The sequence below is a fragment of the Struthio camelus genome, chromosome 19 (assembly GCF_040807025.1).
Source record: "Struthio camelus isolate bStrCam1 chromosome 19, bStrCam1.hap1, whole genome shotgun sequence".
Classification (NCBI taxonomy): domain Eukaryota; kingdom Metazoa; phylum Chordata; class Aves; order Struthioniformes; family Struthionidae; genus Struthio; species Struthio camelus.
In genome coordinates, this window is record NC_090960.1 from 10,218,074 (window position 1) to 10,239,182 (window position 21,109).

Sequence of the window (21,109 nt, forward strand, 5' to 3'; positions counted from 1 at the left end):
GGCACAGGTACTGCACTGAGCTGGCTCTGCCACCACCCCAGGCACAGGGTTTTCTGCCATTTTCTTTCTCCATCATGTCTTAATCCAAAAAAATAAAATTTTAGACTTTTTTCTCCCAGTCAAGAATTTAAAAAAAAAAAAAATGCAAAACTCAAGTTCAGTTTCCATTTTGCAAGAAAACAAAGGGTGCAGAAGGGATAACCTGACCAGGAACCCCTCCCGCCGTCTTGAAGCTAAGCTGCTTGTGAGGGCAGCGGAGATCTGCGGAGGACACAGCGTTACCATGCATTGCCACCTCTCTGATGGACATGAGCACAATTTTGTCCACGTCAGGCTTTTAAAACCTGCTCATCACCCCTCCATCCAGCCAATTCAGTCTCATTTTATTGCCTTCAACAAAGAGGCCCGATAATCTAATGACAGATGTGTCTGGAGGAACAGACATCGTAAAGCAAACGCTCTCAAGGAACCCGATAGCAAAGGCAACACTAACACTTTGAGAAGCACTGGCAAGTCCCTTTGCTTAGTGCGTATCCGTCTGGAAATTTCTCTGAACCGAGTGACTCAGGAGTTTCTTCTTGACACCATAACGAGCTTTTGATACAAACAGCCCAAGTGACCCCCAGGGTTCACTGTATAAACTGACTTTCTCATTTCAGCTCCTTTTAGTCCCCACGCAATGGGCTATTTCCAAAAGAAGTGATGGCATCAGTGACCATATATTGTGGTTAACAGCAACCTGGGAGCTGCTGTGCACGGCCCTTTTTATTTTTTGACTTCCAAATCTCTCAAAGTGTCCTAAGCCCAGAGTAAATCTGCCCAGTGCAGCCATCCCCTGCCCTAATCGAAGGGCTGGACTGGATGCAACACCCCAAAATGGCTTTTCTCCATGCACAAATCAGGAAAAGGTCAAAACTCAGACAAAACGGGGTTCAAAAAGAGGTTCAAAAAGTTTGAGAAGAATGAGCTGCAAAACTGCAACTACAGCCGCAGAAGACTCGAGCAGCCCAAACAACGCTTCTGTGCCAGCACTACACCCTCCAGCTGGCAGCAAGGGGTGGGGGCTGAACAAGTAACCTCCATCCCCAAATAAGGGCTGGAAAAGGCTCAGCACAGTTTCTGAGAGCAAAATCACCAGGATCCCTGCGACCTTGCGGCATTCCTTATCCCTGCGATGGTGCCACTGATCTGCCTGTGAGCAGCTCCCTGAGCTCTGCCCACCCTTGGCTCTCCGAGGAATAGGCTGTCCCTCTTACGGCGCTGGTTGCACAAGGATTTTGGTACCCAACTAGTCATGTCAGCACATTCGGCCACTTCTGTCCCAAAGAATCAGACTTGAAGCCTGTGAAATGCCCCAGTGACAACACTGACCTGTCAACCAGCTCCACAAAAAGTATCCGTTGAATTCAGAGGCTTTTAGAGAAAACACTTTGGAAGCCCCGCAGCTTCATCCCTGTTAAACCGTGCAAGAGACAACTGGAGCAAGAAAGTTGAGGAGAACTTGCTGATCCAAGTCTGCAGAGGACCTGGGCTAGCCTGGAGCCCCATGGAAGGCAGCAGATAGCCCCAAGGACCCAGAATAACCCTAATACACCTGCCAACGGGCAGCAAAGCCATGCCGTCCTCAGAGGGTCCTGCCCCATTTCCAGCTGGACCTGGAGAGGTCAGACCTCCCATGCTCCAGAAAGGAGAGTGGCTGTGACAACCAGGGCTGGCGTTTCCACCTCGCAGGCAGAGACCTCCTGCCTCAAGCATGCTCCTCAACACCCGCGAAGCTCGCTCGAGGACACCGGCCTGCACTGAGCGTCGCCTTGGTCCCACCAACCAGCCGCTGCTCCGGCTTCCCTGCTCGGCATCGCCTCTCGCCGCCTCCTTGCACAACGCGGGGGGACGCAGAAAAGCAGAAAGACCTCAGGAAGCAAAACAACTCTCGAGAAAAAGAGAAAAAGCTTAAAAATAGCCTGTCCTGGCCGGAGCCAAGAAAGGAAAGTAAACAGCCTCTGCTCCAACCGACCCGCCTCCCGGCTTCCTGCAGGGAAGTTGGCTTATTAATTAAAACAGCAGCAGCCCAGGGAAGGCCAGCGCTGCAGCGGAGGCCCGAGCAGGCCCCGCGCGCCACCGAGGGTCACGCGGCGGCCGCCAGGCCCCGCTTGCCTGGCGCTTGCACCCTCCGAAGGCGGCCCGGGGCCGCCCAGGATTCCTCGCGGCGACGCTTCGCAGTGAGCTTTCTCGGCCACCCAGCCCCGGCGGCCGCCTCCGATCCGCCGCCACCGCCGCGCGCGCCAGAGGCAGAAAGGGGCAGGGGCGCGCGGCGTCGCCTTCCTCCTCGGCGGGGCGCCACCACGAAAAGGTGTTGCCGTGTGCGCGCTCCCTCGCGACCGCTTCCCGGATTGATCCGGGTAACTCCGGCTCAGTCCGCTGGTCGCCGGACGGCGGCTCCCCTCCCACAACGCAGCCAGAAACGCCCTAAAAATGAGATTTCCCGGGGCGTCCTCGGGGATGCACGGCTGCCAGCCTCAGCCTCAGCCGGAGCCCGGCGCCGCTCGGCCAGGCGTCCCCTCGGGACAAAGCTCCCCAGCGCGCCGCGCTGCGCTCGGCCTCGCCCCGCCGCGGCCCACCTCTGCCGCCACGGCCGGGCCGGCGCAGCTTTGAGAAGCATCTAAAATAATCCCGGCGCCCGGGGGGAGGCACGCAGGCGTGAACCCAAAGCGGCAGCCTCGTTTCCTTTACTGAAGTAAAGGCCAGGGCCGGGGCCGGGCCGGGGGGGCTTTAGCGCTTTGCAGAGTAACTCTGTTGTCAGAAAACGTTTTGACGTACGTAAGAAAGCAAATTTAGATGCCAAGTTTCATGATTTCCTTTGACTGCCAACGCTTTCTGCTCCCTTCACGAAACCGTTCTTTCAAAGCCGCTTCCCCCAGCCGACCCTTCCCGGCAGGGCCGCATCCTGCCTCGGCGCAGCAGTCGCCTGGGATTTCCTCACCGCTCGCCGGGCCGACGCTGCCAGGGCCCGCGCGCGTCGCCTGGCCCCGCCACCCGCGCGCCCGCCTGCCTCCCCAGCGGAAACAGCTCCGGGGCGAAGCCCCGAGAGCCCAGCGAGGCGCGCTGGGAGGACCGGGACCGGCCGGCCGAGCTCCTGGCGACAACGCCACACGCGTCTGACCCTAAAGCCCCCTGAGCAAGTACATCGCCAGAGAAGGAGCAAACTCTTCTTGCGTTTCTTGCTCCTCGTGCTCGCCCTGCGCTGCCGACGCCGCCGCGCCGCTCGTGCTGAGCCCTCCCGCCCGGCCCGCGTTCGGCCGCCGGCAGGTCACAAGCCACCAGTTAAAGCTGCTCTGCAGGGATCGTGCAAACCGGGAAGAGGGGGCAGAGGTCTGGTCCAAATCCCAGTAGCGTACACGACGGCCAAGATTTTCTTGAGAAGCTACAGGCGAGCAGCGCGGCCGGGGGGGACTTGTATCCAAACCCTCCTCTCTCCCAGGACGCGAGTCCCTGCTTCAGAGCCTCAGCCAAGACCCAAAGTCAAGGCAAGGTCTCCCAGCTGACGCGAAAGGGCTCGCTGGCGCCTGCCCAAAGGCTCCGTATTTCCCTGCACGCAATGCAAACCACTGGGTTACACGGCACACCGTCACCCCAGCTCCGGAGCCGGCTCTGGGTCGCACGTGGGAAGGGGGGTGGTCAGCAAGGGAACTTCTGCCATTTCTTTTTAAAAAACAAAAACAAAACAACAAAACGCACCAAGTAACAGTCAAGGGGGTGCGTTATACAAGGAAACCTCCATGCACGGAGCTCTGGAGGAGACCAAAACAAACAGCCAGGGATGCTGCCTCCTTCAGGACGTGCACTAACCGCTTTGCAACCTGAGCCTCCAGCTCTGCAGAGACTGCAGCACTAAACTGCTTCCCATTAAACATCCTTCGCCTCTCGCATGGTTTCTGTAACCCCGGGGTTACATTTGCTTGCTTGCTTAAGCATTGAAAGCTTTTCTTGCATTTGCAGACACCCAAGAGCCTTACGGGAATAGGCCAGGCGGTCGCCCGGTTATTTCACATGATACAATGGTATCGTTTCAGAGCACGGACTTTCTTTAAACTGCTACCAGATGGCGACCTCCTGTTCCCGGGGAGGAAAAAGGGGGAGGCTGCGGACCGCAGGTGTCATCTTTCAATGAGCCCTTTCGAAACCCCACAACATTAACCGTTCGTGACCATTAAAGATTCCCAGATCCTTATCGCCAGACAGCAGGACGATCGCCTCCGTTTTCTGGCCAAATCCTAGTTTAAATACTATGGTCTCCACATTACTGCGCCTCTAGGGTCATTTGGGCTTGGTATTCGGCGCTTCTTATCCAAAACCACTGTCTGTGATGCTGCTGAATAGATGCCACGACCCATAAAAAGGCGGACGCGTTTTAGTGAACTGGAGGACCGAGAGCTCCCCGGGAAGAGCAAGCCGGGTGTCGCCCACCTCGCTGCAGGCCAGAGACATGCACCCTCCCGCTGCGGCACGGGCTAAAGCCCCTCCGGAGAAGGGCTAAGGAGCTGCACGCCCGCCGCGGGGCCAAAGCAGGAAACCTTCAACGTACCCTAACCGACACGCTCCTCGCAGTGCTCAGAGCCCCTCGCGTGGCCCTCCAGGGTGCCAAAACCAGCTACACGCGGCCGAGGGGGTAAATTCGCCGACGGTGCTGGGCAGCCAGCGATGCTACACGTGCCAGTGCTTCCCCTCTCCAAAGCGCTTTGTAAGTATATGAATAGCTTTGAAGCCTCACAAGAAATTCAGGTTCCTCTCTTAGATCTGGGGAAACAAAGGCAGGAAAGTTTAGCAACTTTCCCAAAGCTACCGCTCACTCAACGGAAGACTGAAAACTAGGAACGCCGGATCCTGTCCCTGTGCTTGCACCAGGAGCTTTCATGCCTTTCTTCTGCCAAACAACCAACCTTGCTGCAATACATGCACATGTTTTTTAATTGCATCTCAGAGGCATATGTGTATATTTATATAATGCAATGATAGATAGATAGATGATGCAATGATCTGCTGTTGCAGATTTTCAAGCAGCGTTTCACATGAATTCAGTTAGTTATAAAGACAGCCTGCAAGAACCATGCAGCAAACCCTGTCATTTAACAGCACTGACCACACAAAAGCAAAGTTGGAACTAAGAACAGAGGAGGGGGGAAAAAAAAAATCCAGACTCAGGTTAAGCCAAAATCCCAGATTTCCAGTCCTTATAATGGAGTTCTAGAAAGGTTTTAGCTTTGATTCTCCGCTACACTTCAGTTTATATAATCATTAACCCTCAGCAAAATGCTTCCAGATCAAAACAGTGTATTTTACATCCATTATATTCATTTCATACCAGTACAGAAAATTACATAAAAGTATAGGGTATCCAGCCCTGTATTACTAGCCCTGCCACTGGCTTTCTGTGCAGCTTTTGCCTCCGGTCCGTACTCCAGTTTCTTTCCCTAAGGGGAGGAGAGAAGAGGGAAATAAATCTTCCTCACCTCCCAGAGGACTGCAGAATTGGTTCGGTTCACTAGTATTTCTAAAGTTCCTTAAAACTGCTGCCCAGCAGGCTAAATTCAGGTGCAGACGGCATCACAGCCCCCAGATAGCACTGTGCTACCAGCTCACAGGGTACCAAAGCCCAGAAGGGTCAAGGGAAAAAAAAAAAACCACGCTCTCATTTTAAGAAGCCAAAGCACCGTATCATGTCAGAGGTCTCCGCCAGCCGCCGTCCCCCGTGAGCCACCAGCCCTAAAGCAGAGGCGCGTGCAAGGGCCACGTCACGAGCGACTCGGGGGCAACAGGGGCTCATCACTGGAAGATCAGCGATTAAACTGAATAAACCATTAAGTGATCAAATCTCTGCTCGATAATACGCTCTGATGGCTGGAAGTGCCATGTGGTGGTTAAAACGTTAAGAGAAGGCTAACTTGGTACGAGCAGCTCCTTGTGCAGCGGGTACAGGGGAGCAGAGGGCCCCAATGCACCCCGCAGCTCCCCCAGCGTGCCCATCCCTGACCCGTCCCATGCTATCAATGCTCTTCCCCCCGCCACCCCAAATTCATCTTGGTGCTTCGCCTCCATCCCAAAAGCAGGGACGGCCTCAACAACAGCTGCAAGACGGGCGAATGGCAAACCGAGCCTGCAGCATCCCAAGCAGCCACCGGCTGCCCCCGATTGACGCCAGGGATGCTGCGGTCCCCAGGGATAGCTTGTTCATAGTGGCAGCAAAATACTCACAAGGCTCGCAGGGCCTGACAGCAGCATAAACACGCCATCAGCATCACTTGTCCTCAGCAGTTCGCGAAACCATCTGGGCTCCCGTTGACCCCAGGGACGTTGTAATGGGGAACACGGGGAGGAGGGAGGGTAGGAGCAGAAGCAAGAGCGACAGTGGTCACGGGTATCGCTGCGGCCAGTGCTGGTGGCCGTCGGCGAGGGGGAACGCAGCACCACACCAGGAGCACTCGCACAGATGTTTGGAAGGCTGGCAGTTGCCTCCAAGGAAGAGCAGGAATACTCTTCCTCAGCAGACTAAATGTGCCTCAAAACAAAACAGAAAGTCATCCCTTCCACGTTTACCCATATCTGCACTTCCAATGATCATACGGAAGAAACATCGAAGCCTCTGGCTCCCAGGAGGCATCTCCCAGCCTTGCCACACTCCTCCTCTCTAGGACGAGTCCCAGGTGACTAGCTCTGTTTCATGCCGAGTGCCGTTTCCCCCACCGTTAACCCCGGCCACAAGTCCTAGGCCCTGCTGGAGGACATCCAACTTGCCAGGAGTTAGGGGCTGTATAAGCTGTGATGGCTACTCAACTGCCACCTCCACGCACAGGGAGGACGGCTGTGCAGACTGCCAATGTGCTCCCTCAGCATCCCTTGCCCTGCAACCTATGCGAGGCTGCTCGATTTCCTGAACTCTCTGAATGTGCTTTTAATTTTCCCTGGAGGACTCATCTGGGACATTTCACACCCTTTCCCTGTCGCAAGCTGCAAAGTGCAGGCTCCAGATCTCAGTTTCCTTCTCAGGAAAGGCTGGACCCAGAGTTTTGGCTCCTTTGTTAGAGCAGTCCGAAAGTGGACTCTGCAGTCACAGCCCAAGTTCAGGCTCTCTTCCCGCTCACTGCAGAAAATGGCAATTGCAAATACACAGGCAGTGGGGAAAGACTCCCTTCTTGCTGACCCTCTTGTACCAACTTGGTGAGCGTAGATAACCCTGCCATGATGCCACTTTCCAGTAATAGCCTAAGTCACCTGAGACTCATCCTCACTACAAAAGTTAGCCTGAGCTCGTACACCTGTGTTATACATCTAGCCAAGAGCACATGGGGAAAAAAAAGGAAGAGGAGAGCAAGTGAGCTGCAAGGGACAGTTTGTTTGGCAGTGGTGAGAGCACAAGCACCACTGCTCTCACCAGCTGTGGCATCTGAGCATCAGTCCAGCTCCCCAAAAGGCCACTTAAAAGCCTTGCAGCACCCTGCAACCCAAGACTGGAGAGGCAGAGAAGATGGGGACAGGAGCTGGACAGGGACAAATCTCGAGTTACCTCTGGAGCCGACGTTCACACACCGGGTCACACACTCAAAGAGCGAAAAAGCAAGGGACCCTCTTTGTGTTTCAAAGATAAAGGTCCTGCTAGCAGCCATACCCAGAGATCTACTGGAGCTTCAGCCAAATGAGAGCTGCAAATATGCTAGTATTCACAGCGTCTACACCCAGACGACCTCTGAGGAACTGTGCACGTCCACAGAGCAGTTAGAGGTGCAACGGCCACACACAGACCTTCCCATGCCAACTGAACCTAGCTATTTGGGTACCAACAACAGGACATCTGCAGCAACACTGTGGAAGGCAGGGGAACAGGCTGCACTAAAACCTGCGATGTCTCGCCTTTTTGGCCTACAAATCAGCCAAAAGCCAGCCCCAACAGGCCAGGCACGCTGGAGTCACTGCTCCCAAGAGCAGCCTAAGTGTCCCCAGGAGCCCCAAGGGCTGAGCTCTGTCCAGCAACTTTGGAGAAACAATCACAGTAAAAGCCTGAGTCACAGCTGTCAGAAGATAAGAGCATTCATTAATCTAGGGGCAGCTTTTCAGAGTAAGTCAGGGATAACGAGAAACCTCTTCGTTGCCAGAGGCCTGCTCCTCCCCAGCGTCCCCCACGGGGCAGGGCAGGAAGCGAGTTCTCAGGTGTCTCAGGGCCACTGAAGGCAGCAGCAGAGCGGGTAAATTCAAAACTCTAATTCAAAACTCCTCAGAGCAGAGGAGCGCCAGAACCAAACAGGACCTTGTACGTGTGAAATGAAAGGTGGCTAGGTCACAATCCTGGCCTGTGCTGAAGGGCATAACAGGGTGGTCCAGCAAGCAGCCAGTCCAGCCCTGTCCCATGAAGAGGTCCCATGATGGTGACTGATCCCCACCAAATCAGCACTTCCCCATCAGAAACCAGACTTAGACCCATCAACTCATTTTACCAGTAGCAAACAGCCTCAGTGAGGCAGTGATTTACGGTTGCCTGGCCTGCTGCCTCAGCGTCCCACCTCTCGTGGTTACAAAAGTGCCCTCCAGAGTTCACTGCAGCATGAGGAGAGAGGGAGGGAGGAAGTTCAGAAAAGGGAAAGAGCCTGTATAATGGGACTGCAGAAATATATTGCCTTAAATATCAAATATCAGAGCTAGAAACACGAATATCGGGAGTGATTATGGGCTCTGAAGTCTCCATTGTTGTCTTTGGATTTATGACAAGTCCCAGTCCGGGTTGCGCTCCTGTTGTCTGGGTTGTGACTCCTGGGAAAACGGGCTGTTGGGCTCCCTAAAAGGAAAGAGGAAGCCAGGCTGAAAAACAGAAATTAGATCAGCACCCTGGCAACACAGCCACAGGCAGCACCTCTGATGTGCCAGGACTCTCACTCGGCAGGTTTGCTGGCATTTATTGGCCTAGAGATGTAGGCATGGTCCCTAGCATGCAACAGTGTAAAAAGCGCCCCAGAGGTGCTTCCTACTCACTCTGCTGCCACAAACCACCAACCGGAAATTAGCAAAGAGTAAAGCAGGAGAACGATTACATTTTAGGCGAGCTTAAAATTTAGGAAGAGGTTACCAGGATCCTCTGGTGAGTATTTGGACAAGCCAGTATGGTGTATGCTCCCAAAGCTTGACTTACCTCCAGGCACCAGCAGCATACTTGCACAGCCAAAGTCGCTAGCCTGGCCCAGACATAAAGCCCTCACCCATTCCCTGTCCCTTCCCATCTAACCACTTTTGACAGGTCTCTATTATCAGTGCAACACTGTGCTCAGTTTGTCCAAGATCGATCTCAAAGGGACCGCAAGAGCTCACCCGTACCAGCCAACACTGGACACTCTCCATCCTGACATAGAGCCAAGGACACGCTGCTCCACACTGGAGTGCTTGCCCGCCCCCAAGGAGAGGCAGCCCAGCCCTCGTTGCATAAGATGACTATTAACAACGACCTCCAGATGATCTTACATCCTAACCAGGGCCAAAGGCTATCCCCAGAGCCCAACTCACGTGCACAAAGAGATCCCTGTCCTGTTCTTCCCTTTCCCACCCCCTCACAACCTCTTTATTCCCAAGGAACTAAATATACATGGGGAAAAAAAAAACAACCTACTCATGCAGGTCTCCATTACTGTTAACAGATTGATACAATTTTTCCACTGCGAGCATGGAACACCAGCTCTGTTGGGAAAAGATAACTCATGCCTTCCCACAGACACCTTCCGTGGGCTGTTCGGCCTTTCACAGTATGCGCTGATTTGGCAGAATACTTCCAGCCACCCCATCCTTTTATCTCCGACTCAGAAACGTAGCTAGGATGGGAGAAAAAGAGAGGGAAGGGAAAAAAAAAAAAAAAACAAACTCTCAGAGGTCCCCATAAAGCTTTCTGAGAATACTAGAGGTGGCAGCCTATCTTGGAGCAGCACACACTCTCCATCAGCTGGGAGAGTGAGAGCTGACTCTACCCACATAAAAAGTATCAAAGAGACTAGTTACAACCTCATTTTTGGGGACAGCCAAGGAAATGCAACTGAAACATTCAGGAGCTTTGCCTCAATTCTGGATGTAATTTGAAAGATCTTTTTGCATTTCCTTTTCCAGGCATTGAACCTTCACCCATACTGGACCATTAGTCACATGCCCGGTCTCCCACTCTGGTCCCACAGCTGACAGCTTGCCCTGCCATCCCACAGCAGGGCTCAAAGGACAGAAGAAGCCTGAACCCAAAGGAGACAGTTATGGAAACAGCAGGCACATCCCCTCTCCTGGGCTTCTCACCATATTGAATTCAAGTCACATCACCCACATAACATTGTGACTACCCGTCTGGTGCGCTACTGCTAATATTAGCACCACGGTTGGATCTCAGCATCTGCAGCATGCAGACAGCAGCTGCACCCCTTGCAGCACGCAGCAGGAATGCAAGCCCTGGGCAGCCTTGGGGACAAACCGCAGCCACGCGGCCCAAAGAGATCCTATGCATTTGCTGAAGGAGATTTTTAAGGACTGCAGGGACAAGCCCATGAGACTCGTACAGAGAGAAATGCTGATTTTTAATGCGGCCCCCCTTAGGAAAACAACCTGGCTGCCTGTTTTAGTCTTTAATGAACCTTTAAACCACAATATAACTCAGCACAACTCAGGACCTCACTGAGACGCAGCCTGGGCTAAAAAACTACAAGTGGCGTGCGGTGGGCAGGGCAAGAAGCACGTGGCGGTGGGATGCCCAACTCCAGAAAAAAAATCAGAGAATCCTTCCCATCAGGAGCAAGGGCTGCTAGCAGGGCTGGGAGGCTCCCTGCCCTCGCAACGTCCAGCTCCACGGCAGCATACAGCTACCGCGATTGCAACTGCGATGCAGCGGAGGCTTGCACGTTGACAACTGCACGCTCCACGAGCGGTGCGTGTCCCACGCTGGCTGCCTGAGGCAGCGCAAGTTTGCGATGTTATCCCACATTTCACAAGATCCACGTCTGGGTGTGGGCTAAGGCAAAAGAGTTAAGTCAGGGAAAGATCTCCAGAGGATTAACCACTGTCAATGAAGGCTGCCTTGCGGTTTCAAGACTCCGTGTCCTACCCAGCCTCTACTTCTGCCAATTACGTCCTACCCCGCTACACTACCCTGCAATTTCACGCGATTATGGCACCACGCAGCATTTACTGTCATTTGCCCTTTGCATCTGCTATGAAATTCTGTGTTTCAACATGATTACGAGGAATCGAATCTGGTGTTAACTGACAGCATTGGCAAAGGCAAAGAGCATTCAGCCTCGCAGCTGCCAACTCACCATCAGCAATTCCCAGCAAAAACGAGCCTCAATTACTCCTCCGATTGCGTTTAGTAACAGGCATGTTCCCCCAGAGAGAGGGCCAGAGCTGCAGATCTCTTCTCCCTCTCTTTAAGAAAAGTACGTTAGAGCATGCATGCGCAGCGCTTTGAAACGCTTAACAAAAAGCATCAGTACCCTACTACAAGGCTGCATTATCACAAGCAACGAAAAATGCAAGTTTCTTCATCTTCAGGAGCCCATGATGTCTACTGTTGAACATCTAAGAAAGATGTTGGGCATTATAGGATCACTCAACCTGAACAGGATCAGGGCAGCTTAGGGTCTATACACAAACACACACACAAAGTTAACGCACGGCACAAGAGTCCCAGCACCTGGTTTGAGCACTGCAACGGGCTCCCTTCCACACTGCTCCCAGGTACGTATTTTGGGTTATGGAAGCGGAGCTGCCTGCAGTCCCCTCTCTGCTGCACCGCAAGGCTGGCTGCCCCAGGGCACCGCTCCATTTCAGGTCAGCCCTGACAGTCTGATGGCAGATGTGAGCGTGGGAAGTACTGGCGCAATCAAGGCTGCACCAGTGACACTTCAGAAGACCTGCCAAAATCTGTAAACCCAGAAGAGTAACTATTATGTTCTGCAAATCTTGGCAAGCCACAGACCTAATAACGCTCTCCCCTTATTAAAGAGGAGGAAGTTCTTGCCAGGCAAGTAAGTGAGATTAGTGCCTCCACCATTGTACCTGTTAGCTCAGTGAGAAGTGGAAATACTGCTACCTGGCTCAAAGCAAGCACTCCCAATTACATCACCAGGCATAAGGAAGAGTGCGTGCGATCTGCTGGGCTGCCTTTCCCCTTCACGCATTGCTGTGATTTGGAAACTAAACTGTAGTTGAATACTTTGCACTCTTTCCCCCTCCAAAAGGGCCCTTGCATCCACAGGCTCACTAAGGGTGACAGCTCCCACGGTCCGGGCCAGCAGCCCGCCCAGTCGCGTCTGCACCTCTCTGCCTTCTGTGCTCCAGCAGTTATAAGAAACCTGTTGATCCTACATCCGGAAGATTCCTTAAGAGGAAATCGGGCAGGAACCACCAAGGTGATTTGGAAAGGCAGCCGGCTTGTGACTGGCAAGAACAAAGAGGGTGCTGGCTGCTGGATGATCTGGTGTTTCTGCCTCATGGTATTTCTGGCTGATCTTTCCTGCTTGGCCGTGGGCCGCCTCAGGCTGAGATACCCACCCAGCAGACGTGAATACTGCATCTACCGCCCTAAAGGCCAGAAATTAATTACCCTGTTCTTGGGAAGCTGCTGTGCAGCTGAGAGAACTAATTAAATTGTGAAACAGTAGCCTGGATCCCTGCTCAAGGGCAAGGCCAGACCTTTTGGCTGTAGATGCACAGAGCTTTTCCTCAGCCGCTCTCTGCACACAGGCAGGAACTATAAAGCGCTCTATGGCCTGAAAATCTCACTGTGGAGCGGCTTCGTGCCACGGAAGAACATGCACATCCTGAAACAAACAGCCCAAGGGCTCACAGCGGAGCCTTTATCGTATTCAAGTAGAGAATTACTCACTCTTCAGAGATTTAAACACAATCGGGGCAGGCAAAAGAAAGGCCTGTAATTACATCAGCACTTGAGCGCACTGCAGCGGCGAAGCTCGCCAGTCCCCAAAGGGCAGTTACAAACGCACCATGGAGCCAGGAGTGCAGAACCCATCGCACGTTCGGGCTGGTCTCTGCACTCAGACTCTCACTAGCCACTAGTCTCTTATAGGACGTGATTTCCCCTAGTCTCCCTCTAAGCCCTCTACCATGACTTGAGCTGAGCAGAATAAAGCCCAAGGGCTTGAAAAAAGAGAAGATGGATGTGGCTAAATCTTACAGTGAGGGCACCAAGTTGAGACTCAGAAGTGTGTCGAGTTCCCAGCTCTGCCACACGTTTCCTGTACGACCTGGAAGAGGAACTATTGTGCTTTTAGCTTCCTCATCTACCAAGCAGGAAAAACAATACTTTGCTCCTTCGCAGAATGCAAGAATTAAATTCACCAGGAGGCAGCGAAGTTGTCTCAACCCAGAACTTATTCAGGGGCTGTGTGTATAGCTTTCATCACAGCTCTCTCTACTATTCCTTAGTTTTTTCTAAAGGCCACTGTAAGAAGCTCAGTTTGGATAACAGCCAGGAGGCAAGAGTGCATGTGCGCAGGGACGGAGCTGCTTTTCCAAAACTCTGCTCTGCTTAGAAAGACGACTGAGCTGTTTTCTCCACGCCCGCTTCAGAGGGATCCCCACGCTCCTCTTCTGCCTGCCTTTAACTTACGTGCTTCTCTAGCAGCAGCACCCGCCCAACTAGGTTACTTTCTCGTCCTTCCCTGAAAAGCCAGCACACGTTGGGCAGAGCCACGGACAGCCAGCGAGAAGGCATCCCCTCCAGCGTGCCAAGGGGATTGCAAGGAGATACTGCGCAGCAGAGCACTGCAGCGCTATCAAGCAACTGGAGCTCTGCCACGGGACAAATGAAAAGCTTTCCAGGGCAGGCAGCTCCTGCTATGGACATTTTTGAAACACAGACTCGTTATCCATCTCACAGCTACTTTATAGCTATGCTTGCATCCCAGATCTGGGAACCAACAGAAAGACTTGTGCCTGGGGGTTCACAAACTTTTAATTGTGTCAGCCATGCATTTGCAGCTACAAAAAAAAAAAAAAAAAACCTGCGCAAACTAACTTGGAAAGGCAGGAAAGAAAAATATCCTCTAAGATCCTGCCTTCGCCGATAACAACAGGGTGCAACACTGCTCCAAACAAAAGACACCAGCGCGCACAGGCAGCGCTGAAAACAATCTTCTCCGAACTCCAGCGGCTGCCAGAGGATGTGAGGTGGCAGCTGGCCAGCTGCGGACACCTCGGTGTTTCCAGCGCTCCGGACCCTACCTACGAGCGCGCGTGCACGATCCGACGGGGGAACCCAGCAGTTTTTTCGGGCGGCCGAGGAAGAGGTCACAGCCTGCGCATCTGTGCCCTGCCCTCCCGAGGAACGGGGCCTCCGCCGGTGGCAGTGACTCACCGCAGCTGTTTCCACGCAGGGCCCAGCAAAGCGGCGCCCCTGCTCCAAGGGCAGGGCGCTGCCGGGTCCCGGCTCCCCGGCCGGGCCCCCCCTCCGGAGGGGGGTCGCCCCCAGCCCCACCGCGGCACCCGGAGACGCCCGCAGCGCGGCCGCGGCTTTCCCCCCGTCGGGCCCGCGCCCGGCCCCGCTCGGGACAGCGGCAGCTCCTGCCCCTATTCCCGCATCGCTTCGGCTCGATTCGCCGGAGAGCAACAAGCAGCTCCCCCGTCTCCTCTCCCCCCCCGCCCCCAACGCCGCGGGCGCTGCCCCGCCGCCCCTCGCCCTCCTCCCGCCGCCCGGGGGAAGGAGGTCCCCGGGCAGAGCCGCGCCGGGGCCACCCACCTTCGAAGTCCGAGATGATGCCCTCCAGGTGGGCGTTCACGGCCGGGTCGGCCATGGCCGGGGCGCCTCGGCCGGCTGCGCGGTGCCTGGGGCGGGTGCGCGCCGCCGCCGCCGCCGCCGCGGCCCCCTCCCCTCCCCTCTCCTCCCCTCCCCTCGGCGGGCTCCGGCCGAATGAATGGAGGAGGGCGAGCGGCAGCGGCCGCCTCCCCGCGCACACGCGGGGCACCCTGCCACGCCGCCGGCCCGGCCCAGCCCGGCCTCCTCGCCGCGCACTGGCTGCTCCCCCGGCCCGGGCCCGCCCGCCCCGCCGCCCCCGGCCCCCCTCCCTGCTTCGCTCGCGAAACTCCGCGGAAAGGGGCGAGAGCAAAGCGGGCGCCGAGCCGGCTGCCTCGCAGCTTCGCCGCGGCATCTTCGGGCTTCTCCCAGCAGCGCTGCGGCCGGCGAGGGCTCGGCGGGCACCAGCGTAGAAGAAAACACGCGCTGAAATCCGTGTTTTGCAGGCGCGTTTTTAGCTCTCTCCCCGTTTAACGTGAGAGCAGTGTTAGAGACAGACCCAGCGATGTCCCAGAAGACGGATGGCGCCGGTGATGCTTTCAAGCGCTAATAACCCATTCTCCTTTCAGTTCCACCGCCCTCCACCTCTGCTGCCGAAACAGCAGCTCAGTCACCCCCTTCTCTTCCGACAACTGCTCCTGCTACGATTTCTACAAATCCAACCAGATCGCTAACTAGCAGAAGGATACCCATCACTATCATAACCCAAACCATTTCTGCAGCCAACTGCAGATGATTAGCACAAAGCAACAGAAAAGGCTGCAAACGCTGCCCCAAACCCGAGTTAACACCCAGGTAGCGAGCCGGGCTGAGCTCCGGGCTGCTGCAGCTGCGTCCAGAGCTAGCAAGCTGAACGCCAGCTCTGCGCACCTACGCGAGCCACAGGCTCAGCCCTGCAGACTTAACCTCCTCGTCTCTCCGTTTATGCATCTCTCTGCAGCCTACATAACGTTTCTGCCTTCCCACGTTGACTCAGATTCTGCCTTACTGACCCTCTGGTCTTTTCATCCGCCTCATCTCATGCTTTAGCAGCATCGTCTAAGTGCGGCTGCTACCCACTGAATGTGTTTGGACACATCAACGAAAGTAAAATTAAACAGGCTCAGGTTTTAATCCACTTTATGGCTCACCTAAAGAAAAATTATGCAAAACAGGAGGGCACATCGAGCTCTCTGTTACTGCAGACGGTACATGTTTCGTCGCTTATTTTACACTTTTAATTTTATAGCCCTCCCACTTCCAAAGTCTACAAACACCATAGACTTTCAAGAGTGCATATGAACCAGAAAATGAAACCAATTGCAACAACTTCACAACCTCAAGACATTCCAAGTAAAGAGAAAAAAAAAAGAGCAGAATGGAAAGAAATCCTGAGCTAGATTTTACCTATTGTTAATAGCTTAAGGTTTTAATCCAAGGAAAGGTATTATTTTAAAACACGAGAACCACTTGAATAGTCTGAACAGCACTCCTTTAAAACAGATGCATGGTGTTATAAGGTACAGACAGTGTGGTTTTCCTCCTCCTCTCACCAAAATTAATGCTGATCTCTTTCATTTAAATTCTTAGTGATATCAGAAACCAATATACCACAACAGTTCAGAGAGGAGCATACTTTGCACCTCTGTGCAATCACAAGTTTAGAAATGTAAATGTGTCACCACGTGACCTGTTGTTTAGAAAGACATGGGCACAAGCCTCCCCGAATGTCCCTATTACCCATCCGCCCCTGTTACCTGTTCCAAATTTCTTGGACTAGAGCAAGAACGAAGCTGGATTTACAGCCAGGGCTGCTAGCTTCAGGGCTGCTTGGTTGGGTCCTTGCCGTTCTCATGTCCACACGCAGCCTTCAGGGAGCGGTGGCTGCTGCTGCGTTACCCAGGACCACATGCTGGCTGACCCAGCAGCGCTGACTTTGAAAAAAAGTGGTTTTATTTCTCTTATCGAGTGCTAACATGCAGCTCACATCCGCAATCCATTTCAAGTGGGTAAAAACGTAGGATGTCGGTATATATCCCTAGTTAGTAAGGAGAAAAAGCTGCTTTGTTAAAGGCTGGTGATGACTCCTTTGCTGGAACTGCATAACCTAAACTAGACTTCTATGAAGGCTGTTGAGAAGCAGAAAACCCTAGCACACTGTCATCACAAGACTGCAGAACGGGTTTAAAAGGGAAAAAATGAAGTAAGCAAGACAAACTAAAAATCAGCATTGTAAGACAGAAAAAACAAAGAGATAGACCCAGTCTTAGGAAGGACTGAGTACATGTTTTAATGTTCAGAGTCCCCCGTCTGCAATCTGCATGAGACTCAAAGGCGAAGGAACCTGAAAAATCGGGCAGTGCCAGGCCCACTTGTTGATGTTGCTCCCTGAACGATGTCACACAGGAAAGAGCGTTGCTCTGTGATGGGGACCCTGTTTTTGGTATCCACTGGAGGCAGTAAGAAGTAAACCACTAGAAGAAACTGTTATTTGATTTATTCTGATTATAGCATCTCATAATGACATCAGCCTGTCTTATACAGCCAGTGAGGACACTCAAAGCTTTTCAGCAGGACAGTTTGAGATAGTTTCATCGCTACTCTGGGTCACTTGGCATTTTCTAAGCATAGGTAACGTGTTATCGTCCTGGATCCAACACTTGCTGCTCATAAAGGTTCTGCAAATCGACAGGCCTAGAGGACATCCCCAAGAGGTATAAAATAAAATGTCTTGGGTATAAGTAAGCATTCACTCTCATTAAAACCAGCTGCCAGAATAGCAAATACTGTACCCATGTGCATCTAAGGCACTGAAAAGGCAAGAGGAAGATGGAAAATTACAGTAACTAATGAATAACAAGAATATCCAGGGTTCTAACAGTAAATACTTAAAACAGGAAGGTATGTAAACAACTCACCCCACAGTGCATAACACAAGCTCCTGACACTTAGAGGAGGAACAAGCTTTTCTTGAGGGCAGATAAGCCCATGTTTCTCTCTCCTGGAGACTTCCTTGCACCTTTATCTGATTTAGCCTCTGTCAGAGGCATGGCTTTACCATGGGTAAGACCAAAAGACTCATTCAGTCATGTAGTCTGCATGTAGCAGGCCAGGTGCCATTTCACCTGGTCTGTCTTCTATATTCTGAGCACCCAAATTTGTGTTTGGCTAAAACTTTTCTTCTAGAAAGGTGGGCAACTTTGCAAATGAAGTCGGAGAACCCAGTCCAAAGGGATGGAGAATCCACCATGTCCTCTGAAATGTCTTTCTGGGGTTCATCATCAGCATATCAAAAGCACATATTGTTCTGCTCCTCCAAATTCAATCTTGGCACAGGCCCTGCTTTGCCCTTGTCTAGCAGATTGAGGAGATTAGGACCCTGAATCTTCTCCTGATGAAAGCTCTCCCACGCTAATCAAGTCAACTATCTTCCTTTTGACGAACTAATCAGGTTTTGCTCCTTTGGGCCTTGTGTCAGGTATTTGCTCCAGTCCCTTAGTCATTTACATGATTTTCTTGCTCTTTTTTCCCCATTTGCCACAAGTGTTTCGTTTTGTTTGCTTGTCTGTTTTTAATAGGGAGGACTCTGTTTTTTAAATAAAGAGAACAGAGTGCAGTATACCTGCGTCACTCTCCTCAGCATCACGCACCACAGAAAAATCACTTCTCTTCTGTTGCTTGCTACTCCCTTGCTTATACAACCAAGCGTCTCACTAACTTTTTACTGTATCAGAGGACTTCCCTCAAGTTTCCTGTTAGCTAGGATCTTCACAACCATTTTTTGGGTAACGGATATCCAATATACTATCCCTCGTTTGGAAACTGTAAGCTGCAGTACGGTTTTAAGTCGCTGACTTTTCTAGCTGTGTTACAATGGTTCCCTAAGTAATCCAGACCACTCAGCACATTGACTGCCCAGCCCTATTTTGTTCCCCATCCCCATCTCTTCAGATGAACAGCAAACTTCCTGTGACACTGTTTTGTTGGCCTAGAAGTGATTTCCGGTCTCTGAAAAAGCAGCCCGTAAAGCAGAAGATCACCAACTTTAAACTAGCATGATCTGACGATCCCCAGCACTTGCAAGTAGCCTTGACTCTTGTTCCCTGGGTAATCTTCTCTTGGGCTGTCACTAATATCTTGAATGGTGTGGTCCTGACTTTCTAAAATATTTTCTCTAACCTTGTCTTTCTTCTATGATCTGTTTTTCCCAGGCGCTACAAAGCACTCAGTCATATCCCAGCAGCTGAGCTAGCTGCTGCGACCTCCACCTTCCCCCAGATGCTGACATTGGGCTGCTCTCCATTCCTGCCACTTTATACTTACAGATGTTGTGCACATGTCCCGCTGAAACCTGCATGCCCTACAAGGACAACCACACTTCCTTGTGCGGATTTTGGCAAGGACATCCTACTGTCCAAAGCACTTAACGACCAGGTTAAGTAAACAGCAGTGTTAGCTCTGTGCTCAGGAGTGGAAGCGGCTCTCCAGTTTCTCTAGGCAATGGTAGACCTCATGGGCTTCCCCAAATCACAGTACAGCCTTCCTCAGAAGCAGCAAGTACCAGTTGCTACTTCTGCCCTAATGCTAGGCTTGGTGGACCATTAACTGCCCGTAGATGCAGAGAAGACAGAAAGTCACATCAAGAAGAAAGAGCAGAAAGAGGAAAAAAAAAAAAACCCAAGGACATGGAAGGTATCAGCATTAGAAGAAACTTCTTCAAGTCAGGCTAAGGCAGACAAGGGACTTTTCTATCCACAAACATTTTAAACAGCCCTGCAGTTTGTTTGCAGGCCGCCAAGAATGCAGTTTTCAGACAGATTTTCTTCCTCCCACAAGTCAAGGTTTTTCTGAACCCTCACTGCTCCCTTATCAGTCTCACAATCTGCTGCCATCATGAGCGGAGGCTCGCTTAGACTACATGAGTCACTGTGGCTACATGAATCTTAAATAATTTAGTACACAAAAGCAGGTAAATTAATCCACGTCATCTTCCTTTTCCTCCTCCTATTTTAATTAGGAAATAGAACCCTTTACAGATTCTAGCCTCCTCTATAAAATGCTTGGAGACTTACTCATCAAAAGCACTACACAGGAGCACCTAAGTATCCTTATTAACAGCCTAATGTCTCCACTGGAAATCTAAAAGTCTTTTCACTGCTGAGCTGAATTTGCTGCTGATCACGGATGAAACATCCTCCCTAGCCTTTTAGGGTAGGCGCACAGCGTGGGTAGAGGATCTCGCACATTCCCAGAGGTGGCCAGCATCCCTGCAGCATCACTTCCCTGCTAATCACAGTGCAGCACTGACAGGGCCATCCGGTCAGCTTTTGTCTGAAGGGCAGCACCAATATGGGGCAACATGTAAAAACAGAGGTATAACAGCCTCTGTTATATGGGAGCCTCTGTTAGAAAATGGGAGATTCTGAAGGTGAAGGAATGACAAGCAACATCTCTTCTTTATAAGCAAAAAGGGCTTTTGCAATTACCAAAGCATCCTTGCCTCCCGCTCATGTGCTCCCTGCACCTTCCAGGCTCTTATGCTTCTGCCCAAAAACCTTTCTACTCTCAAATGCGGCACGAAGAGGTGTTACAATCTCTGTTTTACAGCTGGGGAAGCTGAGGCACATAACATCAATCACTCAGAAATAGGGAGCTGGTAAGTAATAAACTTTTAGGAAGACCAAGCCCTAACTGTGGTGCTGGGCACTGCAGAATATGGCCCGAGGCCCTTTGGAAACTGTGCCAGTGTGACTAGCAGGGGACGTGGAAGAGTCTGGAAGAAGAAACAACTGTTCAGTTCCCAACACCTCTGCCTGTGCTTTTATGCAGATGACACCATGAATCCAGCCCTGCTGATTACGCAGGAATTCTCATGAGAAAAGGCTCTTTCACAAGACTTCGGACTCTTCCTGCTTCCAAGGGAGTAGGAAATGCACTGCGGACAGCCTTGTTTCAATGATGTTCACACTTCCCATCCTGGCTTAACCAGGAAGCTAAAAGGAAGATGAGTCCAAAAGTTCACTGCAGTACTCTGAAGCTCCCAGTCCAGTTCTGCTCCAGTTCAAAAACGTTAAACTCTAGTGAGAAAATCTTTGCTCAACTCTAGTTCTGAAAAAACACAGAAATTGGGCTAGGGAAGGTCTCTGCTTAAGGGTATTGAGCCATGACAGCGCACATTTGGAAGGAAACTGCAACCATGGAAAAGGTTAAAAAATACAAAATAGATTTACTGATTTACAATTGTTGGACAATTAATTGATTTTGTAGCTAAAGGAAACGCAGCCAGATCTCATCTGCCTGGTGCCGCAAGGCTAC

At 52.0% G+C, this 21,109-nt stretch overlaps 1 protein-coding gene across 11 annotated transcripts in view; it reads right to left on the reverse strand.

Annotated features, from left to right (window-relative positions):
- SEPTIN9 (septin 9) overlaps nt 1-21,109 on the reverse strand; it is a 170,829-nt gene that overhangs the window by 79,877 nt on the left and 69,843 nt on the right. Inside the window, exon 1 of one of the 11 annotated variants that reach the window (XM_068913183.1) lies at nt 14,762-14,886. The exons of the other annotated variants lie outside the window; for them this stretch is intronic. Coding sequence (XP_068769284.1) covers nt 14,762-14,816 — 55 coding nt within the window. The 5' untranslated portion in view covers nt 14,817-14,886. Of the gene's footprint in view, nt 1-14,761; nt 14,887-21,109 lie in introns of those variants that run through there. 11 annotated transcript variants of the gene reach the window in all.